Consider the following 21,679-nt stretch of genomic DNA (forward strand, 5'->3'; position numbering starts at 1 on the left):
TATATAATTTTGCTTTGAGGTACACATATGCAAAAAGATATACAAAAATTCTCACAGTCCTCTGAAGAGTTAGTACAGTCTCATGGACTCTACACATTTTCACTGGCACATCTTGCTCAGTGCCTATTTTCATGTCCAATACTGTGATATTGTGATATAATAAGAAACATATATTTGGTTTTCATCCCTGGGTACTGGCACAGGGCTCCTAAAACCCTTGAAATTTCCTGAGTGATAAGGGGTGAGGGGAGCATCTTTTGTTATTCATAAGCCCCTTTCAACCATATCTGAGTATATGCTAATGAGGTGACTCTAGGAGAATAAAGGGTGGTTATCAGAGGAAACAGGGATGTGATTAGGGGCCTGGAACTTTCAGCCTCAACCCGCCATCCTCCAGGGAGGGAAGAGGGGCTGGAGATTGAGTTCAACCGTCAATGATTTAATTAATCATGCTTATCTAATGGAACCACCATAAAAATCCTAAACAAAAGGGTTTGGAGAACTTCTGGGTCCGTGAACACATCAAGGTGCTGTGAGGGTGGTACATGGAAGCTCCAAGCCCCTTCTCCATACCTTACCCTAGGCATCTCTTCCATTTGGCTGTTCTTGAGTTGCATCCTTTATAATAAACTGGTAACAGTAAGTAAAATGTTTCCTTGAGTTCTGTGAGCTATTATGGCAAATAATCAAACCTGAGGAGTGGGTCCTGGGAACCTCAGGTTTACAGCCAGTTGGTCAAAAGTACAGGAGGCACAGACTTGCAACTGCCATCCAAAGTAGGGGGCAGTCTTGTGGGACTGAGCCCTTAACCTGTGGGGGCTGTGCTAACACTGGGTAGTTAGTGTCAGAAATGAATAAACTGTAGGACACCCAGTTGCTGTCTGTAGAGAACTGGAGAATTTCTTGGCATGGAAAATCTACACATTTGGTGTCAGAAGTGTTGTGAGTAGCGGCAGCAAGTTTTCCTTTAGCTACATATAGTGTAAACAGATATTAGGCACTATACAGCTCTAAAAAGCTCGTTCACTTGTTAGGGAGGTAAAACAAAAACTAAAGACACAAAATGGTATATACACAAAAATTATGGCACAGACTACAAGTGCAGGAGACATCTCAGGGACAATCTTCCTCATCAAAAAAAGAAGAAGAAGAAAGAATAGGGCTTTTATAGAAAGAAAGGACACGTCTTGAGAAGAAGATGGTGTAGAGTACAGGTTGGCGGGCAGGAATCAGAGATTGAGAATCTTCATGCAGATCCCTAGCTCAGCAGAACTTAAGATTCGTGGGCAGGTGGGACCAGGTTAAACACGAGTCAAGTATGGCATGCATTAACCTGTATACTCTACCTCTTAAGATCTGCATCAGAAATATAGGGCTTAGGGATCAACAGTTTTGAGAGTAACAGCACGCCTTCTGGAGGACTTACAGGACATCAAGCTCCACATCAAACCGAATCCTCTAAATCACATACACAGTTGAAACCTGTGCCTATCACAGATACCACGCATTACTTCTTATATCGTTTTCACCTGCATCATTTACCTGACATGGTGACCATTAAGTGATCAGTCAAGATTAGCAGCAAACTGCTTTTATGCAGCCAATTTAGCAGCACTGAAGAGATGATGACAAAAGGTTATCTAAATACATACTGAGTAATCCCAAACAGAAGTACAAACACTAGTGATCTAGAGCTGAAAATCCTCAGTACAGCACAATTAAGACGATACTTCTATAACAAGGCACCCTGTCCCCACTGTCACTCTCTCTACACCCTTATCCTGCATTATTTTTTTTCTCATGTTTATCACACCCTGACATAGTATTATTTATTTATTATTTATTCTTTTCCACTAGAATGTTTTGCTTATTAGTTCAATACTTTACCCCCAATATTTAGAATAATGCCTGGAACACAATAGATGCTTAATAAATACTGAATGAAGAAAATCATAGTTGTTGAGAGACTGTATTTCTGTATAGTTATTGAGGTTTCTCTATGTTCTTCTATAGGAAGAAATAATTTGCTCCAAGAATCTAAGAAACAGTGCTGCAAAGAACAACAGGTACTTTCAGCAATGGATTCATTTCTCTAACAAAATGACAAACTTCATATATGTTCAATGTATGGTCCTCCTACTTCTGTAAACCAAAAGAATACCCTAAAAGATGAAAGATAATGAAAAAGTGTAGGGAATACCAGGTAATCTTACCATTCTACTCAGTACTGACCATGTCTTTCCTAAGGTAGTTAAAATAAGATATACAAAAATTCTGGTCTTCACCAATAAAAGACTTTAGAAGAAGATACAACAAAAACATCACAGATGATTAAAGTATCTGAAAATAAGACCTATACAAAAAGCTAAAGGAACTGGAAATGTCAGGTAAAGACTGAGAAGCAAGTTTAATAATCTACAAGTCCACAAAAGGCTCTTTTCAAGGAGTATGGAGACTGAATGTTTTCCAACCTCTATTAAGAGGAATCTAATCTAAATGAGTTTTAAAAATTGATTTAAAATATGGAAGAATTCATGTAAGAATTAACAAATACAAAACTAAATGAAATATTTTATATTAAGTGCCTAGAACATTGCCTGGTACATGGAAAACACAAAACCTTAGTTCTTTGAGAATGTTTCTTTCTCTGTAATCATTTTAAAAATAGGACAGATTCTGCATGAACTTCTAATTCTTTAAATATGATCTGTCTATAGTTTTTTTCCTCTGCTCTTTTATCCATAAGAATTAAAGGATAATTAACAATAAGTAACTATTCACAATTAAAACAAAGTAATAGAAATGTTTCTCAACCTTAAACAAGGATAAAAGCTGTTCCTTTTCTGTTTCTGTATATAAATGTTAATGTTATCAGGCTATGATCCCTATCTTTTTCTTTTTTTTGCTGGGAAAGATTTACCCTGAGCTAACACCTGTTGCCAACCTTCCTCTCTTTTTATTTTTTCTCCCCAAAGCCCCTCTACATAGTTGTATATTCTAGTTGTAAGTCCTTCTAGTTATTCTGTGTGGACTGCTACCACGGCATGGCTACTGATAGATGAGTGGTGTGGTTCCATGCCCGGGAACCGAACCTGGGCCACTGAAGCGGAGCACATCAAGCTTTAACCATTAGGCCATCAGGGCTGGCTCTCATTCTTTATTCTTAGAATGCGCAAAAATTTAAAATATAGTATCTGGCCAAGAGCTATTTGAATGTGAAGGTGTCCATCGTGAAATATGTATGTCCCCAGTTTAAATTTCTAATTATACAAACCAAAAAGAGCCTCAGTCCCTAAAATACAGGTTATCCCTTAAAAAGGTCTATCCTACATAATTACGTCTTAGTTATTTGTGCCACTAAAGAAAACAACTGCTAAAAGAAAATGGAAATACTACACAATCCCCTTGTATTCCACATTAACACAGTAGCTAATCCTCCCTAATTATCTAAAGTAGGTATACAGAAAATTACTATCTTGTTCATCCTCAATAAATATAAAGCAATAATATTGGGAAGAAGGAAAGAAAATAAAAAGTAATTTATAACTGTTGTTCATTAATAATTAGTATATAATACTACAGTTAGTAAATTAAAAGATATGACCAATCCCCTAGTGCTGAAATGGCCTTTCTTTTTTTCTTCTGTGTTTTTTAATTCCATTTATTCCATTATTCTATTGCTCATCAGTATTTCCATCAGAGTGTGAAAAAATGTAAAAAGAGATAAACTGTAAATTAGCATATTTTTAGAAAATTCATGAAAAGGGTTGGGGAAATAAAAATTTGAAAAGTTTTGAAATTACTGTGATTATTCCCCTCATTAACTAAATTTAATGTTTATTTTTTATGCTACCAAATTAGTTTTTAGCATCAAGTATGTAATAAGCTAATGTAAAATGTAAACTTTTAATACAAAACAAAAAATTCCAGATGAATTGATTCAAAGTGCATTCACAACAGGGAAAGAAACTTTTATTGAGCAAATTTCTGCAGTGCTACAACTCTCTATAATCTATCAGAGCAGCTTTAATATTCCACAATAAAAAAACATAAAAAGGGGGCCGGCCCCACAGCTGAGTGGTTAAGTTGGTGTGCTCTGCTTCGGCGGCCCAGGGTTTCGCTGGTTCGGATCCTGGACACAGACTGCTCATCAGGCCATGCTGAGGCGGCATCCCACATGCCACAACTAGAAGGATCCACAACTAAAATATACAACTATGTACCAGGGGGCTTTGGGGAGAAAAAGCAGGGGTGAAAAAAAAAGGGATTGGCAACAGTTGTTAGTTCAGGTGCCAATCTTTAAAAAAAAAAAAAAAACATAAAATGATTAAATAATGATGTAGCAACATAGCAACAATATAGTGACAAATCTTAGAAATCAGCTCACTCACTATTCAGTAGTTTCTGATATCCCTAGACCATTTAACTGCGAAATTTTAAAACTAAAACATTTCAGGGGCCGGCCTGGTAGCGCAGCGGTTAAGTTCGCTTGTTCCGCTTCGGCAGCCCAGCGTTTGCCTGTTGGGATCCCGGGTGCGGACATGGCACCGCTTGGCAAGCCATGCTGTGGCAGGCATCCCACATATAAAGTAGAGGAAGATGGGCACGGATGTTAGCTCAGGGCCAGTCTTCCTCTGCAAAAAGAAGAGGATTCGCAGCAGATGTTAGCTCAGGGCTAATCTTCCTCAAAAAAATAAATAAATAAATAAAACAAACCTAAAAACATTTTAGTTACCAACAAGATTTCAAACTATAAACACATCTAGGGCACAGCCTTTCAAACAGGGGGTCACAGATGTATAAAAATCTCTTTTGTGTGTCTGTGTATTTGTCTTGGGAGAAAACCCATTTTTAAAAAATCATATTTTGAAAGCAACTCACCACTTCCTAAAATGTTAAGGACCACTAGTTTCAGGGAATTTAAAGGAAACTTCAAATCATACCAGTGAAAAATAGGAAGTGTAATATTTGGCTGAATTTCCACTGTTCACTTCCACGGACATATAAAAATATCTTAATGGAAAAACTATTTTTAAAAATTCAAAGACTGAGGAGACTTTTTCAGATTATTCAACTACGTGTGATTTAAAATATATAACTTACTAGCTAAAGAGAATTTCATGCTTTTAAAACCTCTGCATTATTAAATACAATATCACTTATTTTACACCAACTGTGCTTGAAATTTCAGTTGAACTTGTGTATACACTACTAAAAAATAGTTTTCCACTTCAGATTTTCGAATTCTATAAGCTCTGATGTGCTGCTAAGTCTTAAAATTTTTATCAGCTTTAACTAACCCTAGGACAACTCTTCCATTTTATTTAGATGTATATATGCTAGACAGAGTGAATAAACAAATAATGAGGAAGACTATTGCTTAAAGTGTCCCAAATAGTTTAGAATATATATTTCTTTCTCTTGTCTTTTATAATAAAAATAAAATGGAATGACCACTTAAAAATATAAGTCCTGGAAAAATAAAAATAAACAATGTAATTTGAAGTAATACCTAGCACCCACATATAAAGCAGGGTTCCTTTCTACCTCCTGGGGCTTACGTAGAAAATAGCTGATGTTGCTGATTATCCATTCTACTGTCATTAAAAATATGTCAGTTTTCATTGTATTCAAGACAGACTCTTGCCTCCACTGGTTCTAGCCTGTGGCAAGCATTGTTGGTTGGCTGACCTAACACCCATTCCCTTCCCAATGCCTGTCACTACTATTGAAGCTGGAAAAATTAAATATTCACTCTGTCAGTTTGCCTTACAACTAGAGCAATGGAAAACAGAAAAAGAGGGTAGAAAGAAGAAAAACTAAAAACAATTTAACAGCATGAAGAAAGAGATTAAAAAAAAAGATTTCATGAGAAAGTAAGAGATACAGATAGAGGCAAAGAGCCAACATTTGAATAGCAGCCATCCCCAAAGAAGAGAAATGAAGCAGTGGAACAAAAAAATTACTAAAAACTATTATTGAAGAAAACTTTTCAGAAATAAAAGTGGACTTTTATAGTGAAAGAGCACTATTCAACTGGGGAGATTTACCTAGAAAAATCAACACTTATGTATAGTCTAGTAAAGCAATTGGCCACTAAAGAAACAACATCCTTCAGGCATCCAGGCAAAAAGACCAAGTCTTTATATAAGGGAAGGAAAATCAGACTGAAATTAGAAGACAACGGAATACCATATTTAAGGTACTTAAGGAAAGAAGTTGAAGAAGTTGATTTTATACCAAATCAAGATGATCTTTAAAAATAAAAACTACAAACTGCTATTAAACATGTAGGAACTTAGGGAATAATGTTCCCACAAATCCTTCTAAAGAACGAGTTCCAAATCACCAAGAAACGATTAGAGAAGCTTCGACATAAGGAATGATAGTAAACATTACATATATTAGCTGTAGAACTAATAAGTGATGGGCATAAAGGTGAAAGAATAGTATACAACTAGTTACATGTTCTTTTTTTTTCAGTAGATGTTCTAACCATGTAGGTACTATACAGCTATCAAAACTATGAAGTAGGATGAGGGAATGGAGAAGAGTGTATGCAAAGTAGAAAGCTTCAAACTTCCACACAGGCATTTACTGTGACAGTAGAAGGATATTACTTTAGCGGCTGGCCCAGTGGCATAGCAGTTAAGTGCGCACGTTCTGCTTCTCGGCAGCCCGGGGTTCGCTGGTTTGGACCCCGGGTGTGGACATGGCACCACTTAGCAAAAGCCATGCTGTGGTAGGTGTCCCACATATAAAGTGGAGGAAGATGGGCATGGATGTTAGCTCAGGGCCGGTCTTCCTCAGCAAAAAAAGGAGGACTGGCAGCAGTTAGCTCAGGGCTAATCTTCCTCAAAAAAAAAAAAAAAAAAAAAGGATATTACTTTATATTAGATGCCAGGGTAGAATGAAGTGGGAGAAGAGACTACTTGCTAATTTCAGTACTGTTCATTCTAGAGAACTATTAAACTATCTACAAAAGAGAGAACCCAGGGTATCATATAAAGGTATCAGCATGAAGGTAACCATAAGAAAAAAAAGTATACTTCTTCCCAGATACCAAAAGTACTATATTTTAAGGAAAAAAAGGGAGAGCAAAGAAAACAGACAGTATAGCTTAAAAAACTGTGCTAGGTTCTATGCATACATTATCCCATTCAATCCTTACACAATCCTGCTTTATCCCAGTTTTATAAAGGAAATGCAGAGAAGTCCAGCAGCTTAACCAAGGTCATATAGACAGAAAAGTATCAAAACTGGCATTTGAGAAGTCTGTCACCAGAATCATCACCATTTCACCATACTTTGCAAGGAAAATAATTCTCTTGTTAGAATTTGTATATATAAACTTTTATTCCATTTAGCTAAGGGACATCTATACCTGTGTATATACCTGTAAAAATTCGCTTATGAGGGCTAAAAAAGAAAAAAATCATGGCTAGTTAAATAATTTGGAAAATATAGTTTATTGGTGTTATAATGAAGCTAAAAAGATATGAATTAAACCTCATAAGAATTTATATATATCTATTTTAAGGCCAAAGACTATATCTAGGAGAGGTAGTAAAACTTTCAATAATTAAGAGTAAGGACTTTGGAGTAATACGAGCTATAAACCTGATTCCGCCACTTGCTATTTGTATAATCTTGGGCAGGATTCTTAATCTCTTTTAGCTCCATCTAAGTTTATGTATAAAAGGTGAACAATATCTACTTTATAGCATTACTATAAGGATTAAAAGAGATAATGTATATAAGGCAGTTGCCACTATCTCTGGAACATGGTAGGTGCTCAATAAATGGTAGCTATTGTTGCTATTAATATAATTGGCTACACATGATCAGCAATCTTATAAATGAACGGTATTAGTCACATGGAGGCAGATACATCAAATTCTCAAAAAAACCCCCACTTTGTTGTGCCTGCCTGTAGATTTCAGGTCATTAATATTATCTTAAAAATATAAAAGTCATTATATTGAAGCATTATGCAAGAATCCTTTGAATGTGGTGATTTTTACTTTCTCCCTCAGTGCCTTATTTTAAAACTATGAAAATATCTGTAAACTGAAGGTGTCATCTGAGTATTCTCAGAGCATTTTAGCTAGACATATGGGGAATAAAAATAAAACCTAATGTATATAGTCAAAAATCAATGATCATAAAGACTAGATATAGGAGTATGCACAAAAGAAACACTAAACATGTGAGTATAACATTTTACAGCTATAACAGAATCTTTTTATTTATTTATTCATTTTTTAAAGATTGGTACCTGAGCTAACAACTGTTGCCAATCTTTTTTTTCCCCCTGCTTTTTCTCCCCAAATCCCCCCAGTACATAGTTGTATATTCTAGTTGTGGGTCCCTCTAGTTGTGGCATGTGGGACATCATCTCAACATGGCCTGACGAGCAGTGCCACATCCACACCCAGGATCTGAACCAGAGAAACCCTAGGTCGCCGAAGCAGAGTGTGTGAACTTAACCACTCGGCCAGGGGGCCAGCTCCTATAACAGAACCTTTATGACAGTTTTCATAATACAGCATAAGTGGTTTAAGATGATCTACCCTGAATTCTATCTAAAGAGTTCTAGTTACTACAGTATCAAATGAGGTAGTGCCAATGTGCTTCTTTTTTTTTGTTTTCCAATTTTTCTCCCCAAATGCCCCCAGTACATAGTTGCATATTTTTTAGTTGTGGGTCCTTCTAGCTGTGGCATGTGGGATGCCACCTCAGCATGGCCTGAGGAGCGGGGCCATGTCCGCGCCCAGGATCTGAACTGGTGAAACCCTGGGCTGCCAAAGTGGAGCATGTGAACTTAACCACTCAGCCACGGGGCTGGCCCCCCAGCGTGATTCCATTGCGTGAACCCTAGGTGATATATTAAAGCCACATATTTGAGGGGATGTTTGAATGAAGCAGTTAGAGCTAGACAGAATTAGTTAGGGAAGGTTTAATGGAAGAATTGGTAAGATTTTATTACCAATTTTCCAATGATTCTGAAGAGTGAGTTGTGACACGATGGCCTTTAGGGCAGGAAGACAACCCCTCCCTCAGTCTCAACCAAAAAGCTGTGCTCTAGAGATGGACTTCTGGAATGGCAGAATGAGGATTTGGGTGAACTTGCTGTTCCATAAAAACAACGAAAAACTATTGAGCTGGCAGAAGAAAAAATAAGTGAACATAAAGATAGGTCAATAGAGATAATGAAGTTTGAGGTGCAGAAAGAAAAAAGAAAGCACAAAAAAAGAAGAGCACTTCAGAGACTTGTGAGACACCATTAATCATATCAACACAGACATAATGGAAGTCTTAGAAGGAGAGAAGAAAGAGGCAGAAAAAATAGTTGAAGAAATAATGGCTAAAAACAACTTAAATCTGATGAAAAATATTAATTTAAACAACGATCTCTTAACTGGAGCTCAATGAACTCCAAGTAGGAAAAGTGAAAGAGATCCACATCTGGACACATCATAATCAAATTGAGAAAAGTTAAAGACAAAGAGAAATATTCAAAGCAGCAAGAGAAAAATAACCTATCGTATACATGAGATACTAAATAAGATTAACAACTGACTTGTCACCAGAAAACCATGGATACCAGAAGACCAGTAAGGATGGCATCTTCAAAATGTTGAAGGAAAAAGACAACTAGCTAAGAATTCTACATTCAGCAAAACTCTCCTTCAAAAATGAAGGGGAAATTAAGACATTCCCAGATAAACACTATGAGAATTCATCACTAACAGACCCACCCTAGAAGAAATACTAAAGAGAATCCTTCAGGTTGAAATGAAAAGACACTTATGTAACTCAAACCCACAGGAAGAAATAAAGAGCATGGGTAAAGGTAACTACCTAGGTAAACATAAAAGAAGGTATAAATGTATTTTTATTTGTAACTCTTTTATTCTACTGCTTTACAAGACAACTGCATAAAGCAATAATTACAAAACTGTGTTGATGGGTGTATAATGTATAAAGATCTAATTTGTATGACAATAATACCACAAAAGAGGGGGTAGGGAATGGAGGTATATTGGACCCAAGTTTTGTATACTACTAAAGTTAAGTTAGTATTCAACTAAACTAGATTGTTTTAAGATGCTAATTGTAATCCCCAGGGGAACTACTAAGAAAATAACGCAAAAAAAGAAAGTTAAAGAAACAAGGGAATTAAAATGGTACCCTAGAAAATACCTATTTAATACAAAAGGTAGTAATGGAAAAGTAGAGAAACAAAAAAGACATAAGATATATAGAAAACAGCAAAATGGCAGATGTAAATCCTGCCTTATCAATAATTACATTAAAAGTAAATGGATTAAACACTCCAGTCAAAAGGCAGAGACTGTCAAAACTGATTAAAAAACCCATGATCCAACCAATGCTGTTTACAAGAGAGACAATTTAGATTCAAAGAAAGATTAAAAGTAAAAGGATGGAAAAGATACATCATGCAAACAGTAACTAACAGACAAAATAAACTTTAACACAGAAAGTGTTACTAGATTTACAACGATAAGGTTATAATAAGGGCCACTCATGAGGAAGATATAACAATTATAAACATATGCAGCTAACAACAGGGCTCCAAAATATTCGAAGCAAAAACTGACAGAACTGAAGAGAGAAATAGACAATTCAACAATAATAGTTAAAGACTTCAATATCTCACTTTCAATAATGTTTGGAACTAGACAGAAGATCAACAAGGAAATAAGCAGCTGAACACCATTATAAACCAACTAGACCTAACAGATTTCTACAGAACACTCCACCCAACAACGGAATACACAATCTTCTCAAGCACACATAAAACATTCTCCAGGATGCTAGGCCATAAAACAAGCCTCAAGAAATTTAAAAGGATTGAAAACATTCCAAGTATATTCTCCAATCACAATGGAATAAAATTAGAAATCAATAACAGAAAGAAATGTGGGGGGCCAGCCCGGTGGCGCAGTGGTTAAGTTCGCACGTTTTGCTTTGGCAGCCCGGGGTTCACCGGTTCGGATCCCAGGCGCAGACATGGCACTGCTTGGCATGCCATGCTGTAGTAGGTGTCCCACATATAAAGCAGAGGAAGATGGGCATGGATGTTAGCTCAGGGCCAGGCTTTCTCAGCAAAAAGAGGAGGACTAGCAGTAGTTAGCTCAGGGCTAATCTTCCTCAAAAATAAAAAAAAACCAAAAGAAATGTGGAAGTCACAAATACACAGAAATTAAACTCATTCCTAAATAACTAATGAGTCAAAAAAGAAATCACAAGGTAAATTAGAAAATATTTTGAGATGAATGAAAACAAAAACAAAACATATCAAAACTTATGGGAAACATTAAAACAAAAACTTGTACATGAATATTCATAACAGCTCTAGTCACAAGAGCCAAAAGGCAGAAAACTACCCAAATGTTCATCAATTGATTAACAGATAAACAAAATGTGGTATATCCATACAATGGAATATTATTCAGCCATTAAAAAAATGCAGTATTGCTACAACACTGATGAACCTTGAAAATACTAGCTAAGTTAAAGAACCCAGACACAAAAGGCCACATATTATATTATTCCATTTATATTAAATATCCAGAACAGGCAAATCTATAGAGACAGAAAGTAGATCAGCAGTTATCTACAGGGGCTATGGAGACAGAGGAATGGGAAGTGACTGCTAATGACAAGGAGGTTTCATTTAGGGTGATGAAAAAGTTCTGGAACTAGATATAGTGGGGATGGTTGCATAGCATTGTTAATGTTAATGCCACTGAATATTACACTTTAAAACGCTTCAAATGGTAAATGTTAAGTGTATTTTATCACAATAAAAAAAGTGAAAAACAACATTTTGGGAAAAGAAAATAATATTAATAAAGCATACTAAAAGTCAAACATTTTAAATAGACACTCAGATCTAAAAGCGAGAACCATGATTTCAGCAGAATATTGTAAATATAAAAATCATCAATACATAAATATGGTCCATACTTGTATGTGAGGCCAAGAGGCCTCAAGTGTGGGTTCATCCTCTTCTGGATCAAAATCTGGATTATCACTTGGAGGAAGAGTACGGAAGATGTTAGCACTGATCTGTAAGGAAAAACAAATTTAGATTTATGTTCTTTGTCGTGTAATTAAATTCAACAGTGAAAAACAAAATATTTTAAAGATAATTTTATTTAAGAAAAAAGTTATGTTGTGGCTATAAGCTTGGTTCAAAACCTATAAACCTCTTCAAGATATGAAGAAGGCAGGCATTTGTTTCTCTGTTTTCTCTATCTCATACTCTGACTTCTTCAGATGCCAAGGTACTGAAGATTATAGATTACCTCCGGATTCCTGTTCCTTAAAACATGCGGTTCTTTCCAAGTTTGCTTTAAAAAAAAAAAAAAAAAAGAGGGAGGGGAGGGAATTTTGGGGGGAAAAGCATAAAGTTCCTAACTCTTCCTAACCCTAACTTGATTCTTTTCATCTTCCCACAACTCCTTCCATATTCCAACCCAGTCACTTACTTACCTTACAACCCAAAAGAGTTTGGTAAAAAATCACCATTCTTATACATACACACCACTCTAAGGAAGAGGAGGGAATGGGTAGAATACCTTCACTGCTATTATAGACAGTTTCTAACACCCCATGATGATTTAATTTACTATATTTCATCTACACTGAGCCTTTTAAAAAAATATTAATCTCTCTGAAATCAAGATGTGCTTTGAGATTCTTCATTTTAGATTCAATGAAATACAGTATTTATAATTTCATCTTTCATACTGTCTGTCTCAGTACCAAGGTAAAAAATATATATTCTTTTTCTCTAGCAAAGGATAGATTGTGGTCCCAACTCACAATTCTTGGAAGAATGATGAAAAAACTGACAGACCAAATGGTTAGTAAGCATTTAAGGCCATCCTATTGAGGGGTTGGTCATTTGAGATAAACTATTTGGGGAACAGAGAATGAGACAAGGGGTGTTTGGTGGTGCAAGCAAATTTCCAACTGTTCTTATGAAGTGGCATCTAGGGTAGGCCGAATAACCGCTCACAGTCAATTACTATAAGACTTAGAAAGTAATAACCTAAAATTTGATCTGCTAGAACTCAAAGCCAATACATGAGGGCAGAACCAATAAATAGTTTGATGGATATCAATTTCACAAAAGAGTGGCAGAAAGTCATAGATAGAACTTGAAAAGGAAATATATGACATAAGAGGGTATAACTTGCCTTTGAGATCATACTTATTATTGTTGGTAGTAAAAGAAAAACTTAACCTTGCAGCCATCAATAAAATTAACTGTATATAACAAATATACAGAAAACCTTTAAGGGACTAAGTGGGTGAGCTGGTTTCACTCTTATCTAGAAAGAGTTATGTACTCAGAAATTAAAAAAGAAAAAAGACAAAACACATGTAACTTTTTACTTGGGAAAAGAAATTAAATCCCAGAATTTATTAGTATACAGCAATTACAGAATAATTTGACTCAAATACTGGACTACTTTCAATATCTAAATCAACAACTTTATGGAGATAAAAATAAGGTTATTTTCCCAGGATTTTCAAAATTCCTGAACACAAACCATTTGAAATCAGTAAGTGAAAACACTGCTGTTTCCCCTTGAAACTTTTTTAATAATAAACACAACACAAAAAACAAAATAAGAAGTCTATTAATATTCAATATTTATATTCTCAAACTTACTTTTTATTGTCTATGGGAGTTTTGGAATTTCATTTTGATTTTTGATTTCATTTTGGAATTCATTTTGATTAATGTTCTCTCCATAGCTAATCTTTAAAACTTTTTACGCCTTTTATTTTCATTTCTCGAAAAAAACAACCAAAATTTCCTAAGTTCTTTTAACAGGTCTAATACAATGTGATGAAAGAAAACGCAACTAGTATATTAGGGACAAATTTAACTTTCCTACACATTTTGCTCTTCTCTCAGAACATATATTAGGCAAGGGAAAGGAAATGAAGGTAACTACAGGTTATACTGCTTTAACCTTCTATACCCTGGTAACATTTAAGCTTAAATTACACACTAAGTGACTCTTAATTATTCCAACTGAATTTTTTCTATTTTGTTAATATGCACCAAATAACAAAAATCACAACTCCTAAACAAATTTCCACTGTTTGATGGAGAATAAGGTTGAATTATTAATAACCGGTATTCTAAACAACCTTACTTAAATAAAGTTAGCAGTAATTTATTTTTCACATCAGATATTTCAGACATTTATTTATATAACTTCTTAAAGGTCCTGAGTTTAGAATAAAATTCAAGTGCTACAGAATCTGCAAATATAAAAATGTCCTTTTTTAGACTTTTAGCCCTTTAAAATCCTTATTCAGAAGTTTTTTTTGGCCTGACTCCCTTATCCACCACTGAAATATGGACAGCTCCATAGTTTTTCACTGGTCTTCTCTTCCTCCTTTAGACAGTCTCTCTCGGTGACTATCCAGCCCCATGACATTAATTATATACTCACCTATATAATCTCGAGCCTACATCTTTCTCCTAAACTCCAGATCTGCACCAGCCATTGTGGCTATTGAATTCCCAAATTATTATAAGCAATGACAGCATCATCAGAAGGGATGGTTAACCTTTCAAATGGACTACTTTAAAAAACATTCTTTTGAGTACATTAATTACTGTACTTTTATCAAAAATCAGTCTCATTAATTCATAATTATACCTCAGATCTTACTTCAATTTATACAAATCTGAGGAACATAAGTCTAGAGGCTTACCATTTTTACTATATCAGAATACGCTGATTCAACAATTACACCACGATTAGTTGAAACATACTCAACCAGTTCATTCAGTGTTGCTCTTTTAATTTCTTTGCTCTTCAAGTCTGAAACAGAGTCCATGAAATCAAACAGTACACAACACTGCTGCAACTTCTGACAGAAAAGCTCTTGTTGTTCATTTGAAGCGGCATCTAGAAATAAAAATAAACACACACTTAGAAATAACCTACTCAGAAGTTATGTTTATATGCTTATTAATTTTGTAGAAGTTAGCCACATCCATAAAACTTCTCTCAAAAATCTAGTGAGAAATTTACCCATCTAATCCCATCATTCAAGCTAGAATCTGAGATTTATCCTGGACTCTTTCTCTTCTCTTACTACCCAGAATCAATCATTAAATGTTACTGATTCTGTTTCTTAAACATATCTGGCATCTATCCTTTTCTTGTCATTCCCACTGCCATTTTGATGACGCCCATCATCCACCATCTAGATGACAGCAATGATATTCTAACCGCTCTTCTTGTCCGGTCCCATAATCACTACAACTCCTAATGTATCCTCTAAACTACCTCAAAAACTAAAACTGCTAAAATGAGAATCAATCTGCTGACACACAATACTTTTCAGTGATCCTCCAAAAACTAGAGAATGAAGTTCAAACGCCTCAGGATTGTATACAAAATGCAGCTCCCTAGGGTCAAGAGTCATCGTTCAACACTTTCTAGCATGCACCTTCATTTTGGTTAGACCACACTCCCTGCACCTTCCTGAAGATTTTACACTGTTTCCTCTGCTTAGAATGCCCTCTTCCCACATTTCCTAGCTTGGGAATTCTCCCTATGTATTAAGTTTCAGCATAAGCATATTCCCCGCTCAGAAGTTTTCTCTATGGCACTGAAGCTAAATTGGTTGGTTAATCCACTTTTACCCAAATATATCTTAGGTGCATACTGTAGTATTTATTGTGCTATATGGTAATTATATTTTACATGTATAACACTCCTAGACTATGATGGCCCTAAAGGCAGGAAACAAGTGTTATCTTTATCCTTCTCTCTCTTTCTCCCTCTCCCCCCACCCACTCTTGTATCTAGCACAGAGCCTGGCACATAACAGGCATTCAACAAATGTTTATTGTTCTATCTTCTACTTATTAAAAGAATATGGGTGCATTATGCTGATTTTATTCTAACAAACTATTAAACCCTTTTGTTTCCAATATTCAAAAAAACAAAAATTCAATTCTGAATTTTCACATCTATAAACAAGGACCTTCAGTTAGCTCAATTATTTGTTTCTTTTTTTTTTTTTTAAAGATTGGCACCTGAGCTAACAACTGTTGCCAATCTTTTTTTTCCCTTGCTTTTTCTCCCTCAACTCTCCCAGTACATAGTTGTATATTCTAGCTGTAGGTCCTTCTAGTTGTGGTATTTAAGTTTCTTGAACTACCGAGATTAAATATTTTAAAGTCATATTTCATACTAATATTTAGCTCTTAATACACAAAAGTATTCTTCCACTCAAAACCAGTATCAACTTTATGTAAAGATGCAGGCAGAAATCTTCATAAAGATGATAACCTAAAAAAAAGGAAGCCTATACTTTTTAAATTCTCTGGGGCAGAAAGCTAACGAAATTATTTTGCTACTATATGCAGGCTGCTGTCCTTAAAACACTGACTTAGATAAGGTACGGTCAGAAAAAAAACAAAGCACATCTTTTGATTGGTCAATTTTACTCAATATTCTAAAACAAAATTTTTACAATAAAACAAATGTGCATCTATTATGAAGAATGATATGACTTTTTTTTTTAAATTGAGTTAATGATAGGTTACAATCTTGTGAAATTTCAGCTGTACATTAATGTTTGTCATTTGTGTTGTAGGTGCGCCACTTCACCCTTTGTGCGCTGGTAGCCACTAATCTGTTCTCTTTGTCCACATTTTTAAATTCCTCATATGAGTGGAGTCATACACAGATTATCCTTCTCTAACTGGCTCATTTCACTTAACATAATCCCCTCAAGGTCCAACCATGTTATTGCAAATGGAATGATTTTGTTCTGTTTTACAGCTGAGTAGTATTCCATTATATATATACCACATCTTCTTTATCCATTCATCTGTTGATGGGCACTTAGGTTGCTTCCACGTCTTGGCTATTGTAAATAATGCTGCAATGAACATTGGGGTGCACAGGACTTTTGGAATTGCTGACTTCAAGCTCTTTGGATAGATACCCAGTAGTGGAATGGCTGGATTGTATGGTAGTTCTCTTTTTAATTTTTTGAGGAATCTCCATACTGTTTTCCATAGTGGCTGCACCAGTTTGCATTCCCACCAGCAGTGTATGAGGGTTCCTTTTTCTCCACAACCTCTCCAAAATTTGTTACTATTAGTTTTAGCTATTTTTGTCATTCTAATAGGTGTAAGGTGATATCTTAGTGTAGTTTTGATTTGCATTTCCCTGATGATCAGCGATGATGAGCATCTTTTCATGTGCCTATTGACCATCAGTATATCTTCTTTGGAGAAATGTCTGTTCATGTCTCCAGCCCATTTTTTGATCGGGTTGTTTGATTTTTTGTTGTTGAGTTGCGAGACTTCTTTATATACTATGGATATTAAGCCTTTGTCAGATCTATGACTTGCAAATATTTTTTCCTAGTTAGTGGGTTGTTTTTTTGTTTCAATCCTGTTTTCATTTGCCTTGAAGAAGCTCTTTAGTGTGATGAAGTTGCATTTGTTTACTCTTTCTATTTTTTCCTTCTCTGAGAAGACATGGTGTCTGAAAAGATCCTTTTAATACTGATGTCAAAGAGTGTACTGCCTACGTTTTCTTCTAGAAGCCTTATGGTTTCAGGTCTCACCTTTAGATCTTTGATCCATTTTGAGTTTATTTTGGTGAATTGTGAAAAAGAATGGTCAATTTTCATTCTTTTACATATGGCTTTCCAGTTTTCCCAGCACCATTTGTTGAAAAGACTTTCTTTTCTCCATTGTATGCCCTCAGTTCCTTTGTCAAAGATAAGCTGTCCATAGATGTGTGGTTTTATTTCTGGGCTTTCAATTCTGTTCCATTGATCTGTGCACCTGTTTTTATACCAGTACCATGCTGTTTTGATTACTGTAGCTTTGTAGTATGTTTTGAAGTCAGGGATTGTGATGCCTCCAGCTGTGTTCTTTTTTCTCAGGACTGCTTTAGCAATTCGGGGTCTTTTGTTGCCCCATATGAATTTTAGGATTCTTTGTTCTAATTCTGTAAAGAATGTCATTGGGATTCTGATTGGGATAGCATTGAATCTGTAGATTGCTTTAGGTAGAGTGGACATTTTAACTATGTTTATTCTTCCAATCCATGTACATGGAATAACTTTCCATCTCCTTATGTCGTTGTCCAGTTCTCTCAGAAAGGCCTTGTAATTTTCATTATATAGGTCCTTCACTTCCTTAGTTAAATTTACCCTGAGGTATTTTATTCTTTTTGTTGCGATTGTGAATGGTATTGTGTTCTTGAGTTCTTTTTCTGTTAGTTCGTTATTAGAATATAGAAATGCTACTGATTTATGTAAATTGATTTTATACCCTGCAACTTTGCTGTAGTTGTTGATTACTTCTAACAGTTTTCCAGTGGATTCTTTGGCGTTTTCTATATATAAGATCATGTCGTCTGCAAACAGCGAGAGTTTCACTTTTTCCCTCCCTGTTTGGATTCTGTTTATTCCTTTTTCTTGCCTGACTGCTCTCGCCAGGACCTCCAGTACTATGTTAAATAAGAGTGGTGATAGAGGGCATCCTTGTCTCATTCCTGTTTGCAGGGGGCTGGCACTCAGTTTTTGCCCATTGAGTATGTTGGCGGCTGTGGGTTTGTCATATATGGCCTTTATTATGCTGAGGTAGTTTCCTTCTATGCCCATTTTGTTCAGAGTTTTTATCATAAATGGCTGTTGGATCTTGTCAAATGCTTTCTCTGCATCTATTGAGATGATCATGTGGTTTTTATTCCTCAGTTTGTTGATGTGGTGTATCACGTTGACTGATTTGCGGATGTTGAACCATCCCTGTGTCCCTGGTATGAATCCCACCTGATCATGATGTATGATCCTTTTGATGAATTGCTGAATTCTGGTTGCCAAAATTTTGTTTAGAATTTTTGCATCTATGTTCATCAGTGATATTGGCCTGTAGTTCTCTTTTTCTGTGGTGTTCTTGTCAGGCTTTGGTATCAGCGTGATGTTGGCCTCATAGAATGTGTTAGGAAGTGTTCCATCCTCCCTAATTTTTTGGAACAGCTTGAAAAGGATAGGTAGTAAATCCTCTCTGAAAGTTTGGTAGAATTCCCCAGGAAAGCCATCTGGTCCTGGGGTTGTATTCTTTGGGATGTTTTTGATTGCTGTTTCAATCTCTTTCCTTGTGATTGGTCTGTTCAAATTGTCTGCTTCTTCTTGAGTGAGCTTTGGGAGATTGTAGGAGTCCAAGAATTTATCCATTTCCTCTAGCTTATCCATTCCGTTGGCATATAGTTTTCGTAGTATTCCCTTATAATCCATTGTATTTCTGCAGAGTCTGTTGTTATTCCTCCTCTTTCATTTCTGATTTTGTTTATTTGAGCTTTCTCCCTTTTTTTCTTTGTAAGTCTGGCTACAGGTTTGTCAATTTTATTTATCTTCTCAAAGAACCAGATCTTTCTTTCATTGATCCTTTCTACCACCTTTTTCAATAGTATTTATTTGTGCTCTGATTTTTATTATTTCTCTCCTTCTGCTGACTTTGGGCTTTATTTGTTCTTCTTTCTCTAGTTCAGTTAGGTGTAGTTTAAGATTGCTTATTTGGGATTTTTCTTGTTTGTTAAGATGTGCCTGTATTGCGATGAATTTTCCTCTTAATACAGCTTTTGCTGTATCCCATATGAGTTGGTATGGCATGTTATAATTTTCATTTGTTTCCAGGTATTCTTTTATTTCTTCTTTAATTTCTTCAATGATCCATCTCTTGTTCAGTAGTGTGTTGTTTAGTCTCCACATCTTTGTGCCTTTCTCAGCTTTTTTCTTGTAATTAATTTCTAGCATTACAGCATTATGATCAGAGAAGATGCTTGTTATTATTTCAATTTTTTTAAATTTGTAGAGGCTTGCCTTGTTTCCCAACATATGGTCTATCCTTGAGAATGTTCCATGTGCACTTGAGAAGAACGTGTATTCTGCTGTTTTAGGATGAAGTGATCTATATATGTCTATTAAGTCCAATTGTTTTAGTTTTTCATTTAGCTCTACTATTTCCTTGTTGATTCTCTGTCTGTATGATCTGTCCATTGATGTGAGTGGGGCATTGACGTCCCCTACTATTATTGAGTTGTTTTTAACATCTTCCTTTAGGTCTGTTAATAGTTGCTTCATGAACCTTAGTGCTCCTATGTTGGGTGCATAGATATTTATAAGCGTTATTTCTTCTTGATGAAGTGTCCCTTTGATCATTATATATTGTCCTTCTGTGTCTCTCTTTACCTGTCTTATTTTGAAATCTGCTTTGTCTGATATAAGAATTGCAACACCTGCTTTTTTCTGCTTGCTATTAGCTTGAAGTATTGTCCTCCACCCCTTCACTCTGAGCCTGTGTTTGTTCTTGGGGCTGAGGTGTGTTTCCTGGAGGCAACAAATTGTTGGATCTTGTTCTTTAATCCATTTTGCCACTCTGTGTCTTTTTATTGGAGAGTTCAATCCGTTTACATTGAGAGTGATTACTGATGCATGTGGACTTAATGCTGTCAATCTGTTGCTCATTATCTGGATTTCCTGCGTTTCTTTTCCTGTGTGCTTTAGCCTACCCATTTAATACTGCAATTTCTTATGCTGGGTTTCTTAGACTTTTGCTTATTTATGTTTTGTGGCTCTGTTCTGCTTTTTAGTTTAGTGGCTACCCTGAAGTTTGTATTTAGAATCTCGTGTATAATATAGTCTATTCTCTGGTGGTCTCTTACTTACTTGGCCTAGACTGATTTAGTCCCTTTGCTCTTCCCCTCCTAAATTATTATTTTCATTTCTTATTCCAACTTGTGTTATGAGTTTGTAATTAGAGTGATAAGATGGTCTTTGCTTTGCTAGTTTCCTTACCTTTATCCTAATGCCATAGTTGAATATTTGCTATCCTATTCTGGTTCTATCTATCTGTCTCCCTACTCTGTGGTTTGTGACCCCTTTCTCCCTTTTTTCTTTTTTCAGGTATGAGAGCCTTCTTGAGGATTTCTTGTAGTGGAGGACTTTTGGTTACAAATTCCCTTAACTTTTGTTTGTCTGGAAAATATTTAATTTCTCCCTCATATCTGAAGGATATTCTTGCTGGATAGAGTATTCTTGGCTGAAGCTTTTTATCTTTTAAAGTTTTGAATATGTCACTCCATTCTCTCCTAGCTTGTAAGGTTTCTGCAGAGAAATCCACTGAAAGTCTGATAGGCGTTCCTTTGCAGGTTATTTTCTTCTGTCTTGTTGCCCTGAGTATTCTTTCTGTCTTCCATGTTTGCCATTTGTACTACTATATGCCTTGCAGTAGGTCTTTTTACACTGACAAATCTAGGAGATCTGAAAGCTTCCTCTACACACATTTCTCCCTCAATCCCTAGATTTGGGAAGTTCTCTTCTATAATTTCATTAAGCACACTTTCTGCTCCATTTTTCTTTTCCACGTTCTCGGGAATTCCTATGATCCTTAAATTCTTTCTCCTCATTGAATCCGCTATCTCTCAGAGATTTTCCTCAGTTTTTTTAATTCTTAGTTCTCTTTCTTCCTCTGTCTGGAGCCATTCAGCCTGTCTATCTTCGATTATGCTAATGTGCTCCTCTATGGTGTCTACACGGGCATTCAGGGAATCCGTATTCTGTTTTATCTGCTCCATTG

General features: G+C 35.7%; 1 protein-coding gene across 1 annotated transcript in view; it reads right to left on the reverse strand.

Annotated features, from left to right (window-relative positions):
- PPP2R5A (protein phosphatase 2 regulatory subunit B'alpha) overlaps positions 1 to 21,679 on the reverse strand; it is a 73,734-nt gene that overhangs the window by 18,749 nt on the left and 33,306 nt on the right. The window contains exons 2-3 of the mRNA XM_008525311.2: positions 14,776 to 14,972; positions 11,998 to 12,099 (exon numbers count right to left, since the gene is read on the reverse strand). Coding sequence (XP_008523533.1) covers positions 11,998 to 12,099; positions 14,776 to 14,972 — 299 coding nt within the window. The remainder of the gene's footprint in view (positions 1 to 11,997; positions 12,100 to 14,775; positions 14,973 to 21,679) is intronic.

Source organism: Equus przewalskii, chromosome 23 (genome assembly GCF_037783145.1).
Source record: "Equus przewalskii isolate Varuska chromosome 23, EquPr2, whole genome shotgun sequence".
Classification (NCBI taxonomy): Eukaryota; Metazoa; Chordata; class Mammalia; order Perissodactyla; family Equidae; genus Equus; species Equus przewalskii.